At 34.5% G+C, this 8,148-nt stretch overlaps 1 protein-coding gene across 2 annotated transcripts in view; it reads right to left on the bottom strand.

Moving 5' to 3' along the window:
• Positions 1 to 5,975: 5,975 nt before the first annotated feature.
• Positions 5,976 to 8,148, bottom strand: part of LOC128221958 (cytoplasmic aconitate hydratase-like) — a 28,666-nt gene continuing 26,493 nt past the window's right edge. For both annotated transcript variants that reach the window (XM_052930675.1, XM_052930676.1), the window contains one exon: positions 5,976 to 7,359. In XM_052930675.1, the coding sequence (XP_052786635.1) occupies positions 7,240 to 7,359 (120 nt within the window). In that variant the 3' untranslated portion in view covers positions 5,976 to 7,239. The remainder of the gene's footprint in view (positions 7,360 to 8,148) is intronic.

The raw sequence follows: 8,148 nt of genomic DNA, 5'->3' as shown, positions 1-8,148 counted from the left end.
GAATTTAGAATACTCAAACGAGTTACTAGGTAGTCGTTTAAACGAAATGCGTACGTAAGTCGTTTTTTAAATAACGCGTATGTCACCTCCGTGCCAGAGCTGTTACAATAGTTCTAAAACTACATCATGGCTGTCAAGGGCAATAATTAGCCGACATAAGGTCTTCCTTTTAAAACTGCACTCTCACAAATCGAACGTTTTGACAACTTTATTATATGTTGTCTAGGAACGAGCCATTTTTTGCTCAAATGCATGTAAACCAGTCAAATAAGACTGAAGTAAAAACATTAGTTTGCAGATTTTATATTTAAGTTCAAAAATTGATGTTTTATGCATTGTTCTTAAACCGTTTAGTAACGGTTTTAGCCATAAAACATTAATTTTGGAATGGAAATATGAAAATATGCGATCGGATTTTTTGTCAGCAGTCTTTTTATCACTGGTTTGCAGATATTTACGCAAAAAATGCTCATTCCAAGACAAAAAATAAAAAAAGTTGTAAATACGAATAAATCTGAGGGAGAGCAGCTTTAAGGAACACAGTGGTTTGATGGTATTTGTAATGTAGCCTGACTTAGTTTAAGGTGTAAGAAGAATGGCAATAGAAAATTCAGACACTTTGATTTAGATCAAAATAGCTCAAAGATGTCCTATCGATAATACATTTTCGGTTATTTTGGTCTCAACCATTGCATGTTTTGTCAACAATTTTTTAGGAGGCGGAATCCCAACTTTTCGGCAGCGGAATTCAGGGGAACTTAAAAAGAGAGTGGTACTATTAGCTACGCAGATGCGACAAAATACGAATACTTGAAAGAAAACTGCAGTCCTCAGTTATTCTGAACTTAAAATTGGCGGTCGGTTAATCTGAAATTAAAACTAAAATTAGCAAAAAGCATAAGAAAGTTATGTTTGTCTGTAGTTTCCATAATAATTCATCAATACAATAAGTTACGGGGTTAATAGGTGAAATTTAAAATGTCTGCAATACTTAAAATACGATCAGGCAAACATAGATTTCTATTTTAATGATATTGATAAACAAACAAAAAAAGTTATTAAATTTGGGAGTGTGTGTGTGTTTTGAGTGCGTGTGTTTGCGTGCGTGCGAAGGTGTTTTTGCGTGCATATGTGTTTGCGTGTGTGTTTGCGTGCGTGCGTGAGTGCGTGCGTGCGTGTGCGTGTGTGTGCAAGCGGGCGGGTGCTTGTTTGTATGTTAGGGGATGTGTGCGTGCGTGCGTCTGTGTGATCGTTCGTTTTTGTTAAAATAATTGTATCATAGTGCGGGCTGGTGGCCTTCCCCTTACAAATATAGTTTTGCTTTAGCTTGGCTTCACTATTTCAGTGTGTTAAATGTTTGACTTGAATTCACTATTTCAGTGTGTTAAATGTTTGACTTGGCTTCACTATTTCAGTGTGTTAAATGTTTGACTTGAATTCACTATTTCAGTGTGTTAAATGTTTGACTTGAATTCACTATTTCAGTGTGTTAAATGTTTGACTTGGCTTCACTATTTCAGTGTGTTAAATGTTTGACTTGAATTCACTATTTCAGTGTGTTAAATGTTTGACTTGAATTCACTATTTCAGTGTGTTAAATGTTTGACTTGGCTTCACTATTTCAGTGTGTTAAATGTTTGACTTTAATTCACTGTTTCAGTGTGTTAAATGTTTGACTTGAATTCACTATTTCAGTGTGTTAAATGTTTGACTTGGCTTCAGTATTTCAGTGTGTTAAATGTTTGACTTGAATTCACTATTTCAGTGTGTTAAATGTTTGACTTGGCTTCAGTATTTCCGTGTGTTAAATGTTTGTCATGGCTCCAATATTTCAGTGTGTTAAATGTTTGACTTGGCTTCAATATTTCCGTGTGTTAAATGTTTGTCATGGCTCCAATATATCAGTGTGTTAAATGTTTGACTTGGCTTCACTATTTCAGTGTTAAATGTTTGTCATGGTTCCAATATATCAGTGTGTTAAATGCTTGACTTGGCTTCACTATTTCAGTGTGTTAAATGTTTGTCATGGTTCCAATATATCAGTGTGTTAAATGTTTGACTTGGCTTCACTATTTCAGTGTGTTAAATGTTTGACTTGGCTTCAATATTTCAGTGTGTTAAATGTTTGACTTGGCTTCACTATTTCAGTGTGTTAAATGTTTGTCATGGTTCCAATATATCAGTGTGTTAAATGTTTGACTTGGCTTCACTCTTTCAGTGTGTTAAATGTTTGACTTGGCTTCACTATTTCAGTGTGTTAAATGTTTGTCATGGTTCCAATATATCAGTGTGTTAAATGTTTGACTTGGCTTCACTATTTCAGTGTGTTAAATGTTTGTCATGGTTCCAATATTTCAGTGTGTTAAATGTTTGACTTGGCTTCACTATTTCAGTGTGTTAAATGTTTGACTTGAATTCACTATTTCAGTGTGTTAAATGTTTGACTTGGCTCCAATATTTCAGTGTGTTAAATGTTTGACTTGGCTTCACTATTTCAGTGTGTTAAATGTTTGTCATGGTTCCAATATATCAGTGTGTTAAATGTTTGACTTGGCTTCAATATTTCAGTGTGTTAAATGTTTGACTTGGCTTCAATATTTCAGTGTGTTAAATGTTTGACTTGGCTTCAATATTTCAGTGTGTTAAATGTTTGACTTGGCTTCACTATTTCAGTGTGTTAAATGTTTGTCATGGCTCCAATATATCAGTGTGTCAAATGCTTGACTTGGCATCACTATTTCAGTGTGTTAAATGTTTGACTTAACTTTAATATTTCAGTGTGTATTGCTATGAGGTCCATTTTGTCTTATATGACCGAAAAAAGGAGTACTACCATTATGGCTTGCTGCCACGAAACATGTAATGATCAAATAAGAGTGCTGACGACTAGAGTGTTTTATCGAGGTCGGGCAGGTTATCTTAATCGTCAGATATGTCCAGTTTTTTGTATCTGAAAAGACTTGCGGTGGATCTCACCATCTCTAAGACTGATGGTTCTTGCTAATAATAGACAGGTTACGAAACACTACCAGTATGATAACACACAGACTACCTTTTGTGCACTACGTCATCTAGATGGGTCACGGACATTACGGACCATGGACATTACGGACCAGACATAACGGACCAGATTTGGGGACACTACGGACCACATTTCGGGACATTACGGACCATGATATACAATTTTACTCACAGTTTGTTTTAACTTTATAACATACCATATTTGTGGAGAATGATTCATAATTTATCTCACAGGTTCAAATCCTTCATAAAAACCATTAATTTTGACATTTTTCAGCCTTTTCAGTTTTGGGAATATTTAAAGAATACTTATGGTAAATTGTGGTAAATCTTATTTGACAGTAAGAGTGCATCTTTAAGCGTCAGTTTAAACTAATCATTAATGATTAAGTATCATGGAGCCCACAAAAACAAGTTTGAAGTGAACTGTTAATAATGTGCAGAATGTGTACACATGTTGTCATTGTGTTATGCAGCCGCTATGTAGATATATGGACAATATTGTAATCCTTTACCATTGGGCCTAGTTAAATCATTCTATAAGTGACAAACAAAAAAACAACAACAAAAAAACGTGTATTTTACACAACCTCTATGTTTTGATCTTAATCTAATTGCCTAATTGTCTGATCTGAATATCCTGTTGTGCAGTTTTGAAGGTTTTATTATAGAAATGGACCCTAAATGGCCCTGTGCCAATAAACAAACAAGAAATGCCGCAATGCGACAAAACCAGGTTTTTAATGATTGACAGAAGAACTTCAGCCTGTGTCTGGTTTTTCTATTTTTAGTAACAGTGACCTTGACCCTAGGGACCCCAAATGCAATCCCATGAAAGGTATCCATAAACTCTTCCTAAAGACCAAGTTTGGTAAAGATATGTCAACCCTAACTAAAGTTACTCAGTTTCAACTGTTTTTCTATTTTTAGTAACAGTGACCTTGACCTTGACCCTAGGGACCCAAACGCAATCCCATGAAAGTTATCTATAAACTCTTCCTTTACACCAAGTTTAGTCAAGATATGTCATCCCTAACTAAAGTTATTTAGTTTCAACCATTTTTCTATTTTTAGTAACAGTCACCTTGACCTTGAACCTAGGGACCCCAATCCCAATCCCATGAAAGGTACCCATAAACTCTTTCTATAGACCAAATTTGGTCAAGATATGTCAACCCTTACTAAAGTTATTCAGTTTCAACTGTTTTTCTATTTTTAGTAACAGTCACCTTGCCATTGAACCTAGGGACCCCAAAACGCAATCCCATGAAAGGTCTCCATAAACTCTTCCTATAGACCAAGTTTAGTCAAGATATGTCATCCCTAACTAAAGTTATTCAGTTTCAACCGTTTTTCTATTTTTAGTAACAGAGACCTTGACCCTAGGGACCCCAAACGCAATCCAATGAAAGGTCTCCATAAACTCTTCCTATTGACCAAGTTTGGTCATGATATGTCAACCCTAACTAAAGTTATTCAGTTTTAACTGTTTTTCTATTTTTAATAACAGTGACCTTGACCTTGACCCTAGGGACCCCAAACGCAATCCCATGAAAGTATCCATAAACTCTTCCTATTGACCAAGTTTAGTCAAGATATGTCATCCCTAACTAAATTTATTTAGTTTCAACCATTTTTCTATTTTTAGTAACAGTCACCTTGACCTTGAACCTAGGGACCCCAATCCCAATCCCATGAAAGGTACCCATAAACTCTTTCTATAGACCAAGTTTGGTCAATATATGTCAACCCTTACTAAAGTTATTCAGTTTCAACCATTTTCTATTTTAAGTAACAGTGACCTTGACCCTAGGGACCCCAAACGCAATCCCATGAAAGGTACCCATAAACTCTTTCTATAGACCAAGTTTGGTCAAGATATGTCAACCCTTACTTTCATAGGCGAGTTTGACGCCGCCCGCCCGCCTGCCCGAACAATGACGTTTGCCATTCTAATAACCAGGTTTCATTATGTGAAAACCTGGTTAATAAACAGGAAATTGGCCACTACTGTGACATCAGTGCAATTAGCAGGAGATGCACAGCAGGGGATTGTCATGCCAAATATTCCTTAATCTAGGCCTTTAAGCACCAAAGCTATGCATAAAAAAAAAAAAAATTATATTTATTTTGATTGAATTATGCAAGCATCATTCTCAATCACAGATACACACATTCGACAGGAATACACAATCAGCTCTGAATAGTAATGGAAAATATCAGATCACCTAAATACCTCAAACATAAGAAAAAGTATGTAAGTGATAAATTGAATTGTGTTTCAGGTTTTCAGGTTTTATGTTCTATCTTCACTTAAATAAATACTCTTGAAACATTATAAAAACATGATTATAGATATTTAGTATCTGAAACATAACATCAAGTGAATGGGCATAATTGAAAAACAAATGACCCAATACATGTCATGGTCGAATGAGAAAGTAATGCCAACATACATGTACCTAGTACCTAATGGTATTCTGTAATAGTCACAAAGCAGTATTGTTTATAAGTCCCTTTATATAACAAGCATAAGCAAAACTTACAGAAGCACACTGACATTGTCCACCAATTTAAACAATTCTAAAATGATTTGTGTTGGAAAAGGCATTAAGAAATTGTTTTATTTCCAAAAAAGAAATGCAACTTAATTGTTGCTTTACTAAGTTGTTATTGATGTCAACAATTTACATCATATTCTGTTGAACATGTTTAAAAAGAAGAGCGTGACCGAGTGAACACCACAGCCCTCCTGTTGTTTTTCATTAGAAAAAGGGGCAATAACTCCACAATTAGTAATGCCAGAGTTATGGGTCTTGATCTATTTCTGCCTATTGTCTCAGAAAACAAGTGAATATCTTGAATGTTTATTTTTAGTAGCGGCCAAGAAAATGTTCTTGCAAGCATTTCTAGGTGTGTGGCTTTGGTGATATATAATTCTATAAAACAAAACATCAGTTTTATGCATTTTATATATCTAACTACTGACATTTGCACAATCATGTTATTCTCTTGACACAACTGTATCAAACTATGCACATGATGAGGGTGAAAATAGCACCAAAATCTATTTTTTAATCAATAAATACCTGTTTCTAGTATAACTTTAATTATGATAAACAGATCACCTGGCTTCTATAGGTTGGCAAAAGAAATAAACATTAATACTAGTAAATAAATTAATATTCATTACAGCAGAAATTTGTATTTTCAACTATTTTAATTCACTCTTACACTCTTTAACAAACATGGCACACTGTATGAAACACTGAACTTACATGTTAAATCACAGATACACATGGACTTAATACTTACAAAATGTGAATTAACATCCAAACCACATACTATTACTAACCTATTGAACATTCATTCCTATTAGATATAACAAAATGTTACTTTGCAAAAACACATTGTGTATGTTGTAGCACTGAAGGAGATGGCAGAAGATTGGCGAAAATTGGTTTTACGTTTCTCTTATGAGGTAAGGACTTTAGAAAGGAGTAAATTTATTATTCGCTGTAAGAATTGAGACTTAGAAAGGGCATTTTCCAGAAATATTGCAATTTGCAAGCCCACAAAAGGTAATAGACCACTAATCAAATTGTCTATATTTTCTATAGGGAATCCACCAATTTGAACGCGAAATAACACTTCATTTACATGATTAAATTTTAAAGGAACTCTCCAACAGTTTTCATGATGGAGTTCAAATTGGGGTATTTGACCTTTTAACTGTAAACGAGTTCCTTTAAAACAAAGGTAAACAAAGGTTTAATCTACTATTACATTTATAAAGTTGTTTTCAGTCAACTATTAAGATTGATTTGTGATGTTCCTCATGAACAAATAACTCTCACTTAATCACATTCATAAAAAAAAGCTTGAACATTATTTTCTGACCTTTCTAATTAAATAACAATCTAAACTACCATTCAGCACATACATTCACGCAGTTCCTTTAATTTCACATACATTCACGCAGTTTCTTTAATTTCACATACATTCACGCAGTTTCTTTAATTTCACATACATTCACGCAGTTCCTTTAATTTCAGTTTGAAGTTCACCTGATTTTTTATGGGCACTTTTCAATAATTTTCACACCATATCATTCTAAACAAATTCCTTTTATATTTCTTTCAAAGTTGGTCTGTTTCCTCAGGTATTGTCCATTTTTTTAATGCCATGTTCAACCTATTTTTGCACTATCCAACATTTCTATGCATTATTCAACATTTTGCGAACCATGTAGTTCAGAATGCCCCCATTTCGGAAATAGACCAGTTCCACTTCTGTGTCGAAACGTGTTATCACTTGGAATGACTTTCCCCCACTCGCCTGAAACATATACACAAGAATTGGCATTGACATTAATTGTCAGACTGTTTATTTTTAACTATAGAGTAATATGTACTAGGAAACAGCAAAACAGAGAAACTCAAAATCATATTCACCTAGGGGCCGGGCTATCTTATAAATGAGCAGTGATAAAATATCCTGAGATTAAGATTTTTATTTAAGTGAAAAGCTAATGTCACAAACTAAATTAAAAGTTTTACTTACTACATGGCCTAAAATAACCAATAAAGCCTTATATTTGTTTCAAATGATATATTGTAACTACATTGTACTCAAATGAAAAATCAATAAGAAAAGGCTATTGTACAAAATATTCTTTTGTTAGTTAGCCCTACAAGGAACTGGGGTCTAGCTTGTGAAAACTACTATCAACAGGGGCGTAGCTAGCAAAAACTGCAATCAACTGAGGCGTAGCTAGCAAAAACAAATATCAACAGAGGAATAGCTAGCAAAAACTGCAATCAACTGGGGCATAGCAAGCGAAAACTAATATCAACTGGGCGTAGCTAGCGAAAACTGCAATCAACAGGGCATAGCTAGCAATAACTGCAATCAACTGGGGCATAGCAAGCGAAAACTACTATCAACTGGGCGTAGCTAGCGAAAACTGCAATCAACAGGGCATAGCTAGCAATAACTGCAATCAACTGGGGCGTAGCTAGAGAAATTTCTAGAGAAATTAACTAGAGAAAATAACTATCAACTGGGGAGTAGCTAGTGAAAACTACTATCAACTGATGCATATATAGAGAAAATAACTATCAACTG

Source organism: Mya arenaria, chromosome 16 (assembly GCF_026914265.1).
Source record: "Mya arenaria isolate MELC-2E11 chromosome 16, ASM2691426v1".
Lineage (NCBI taxonomy): Eukaryota > Metazoa > Mollusca > Bivalvia > Myida > Myidae > Mya > Mya arenaria.
Note: the sequence above shows the minus strand (reverse complement) of the source record. Positions and strands in the feature narration are given on the sequence as shown.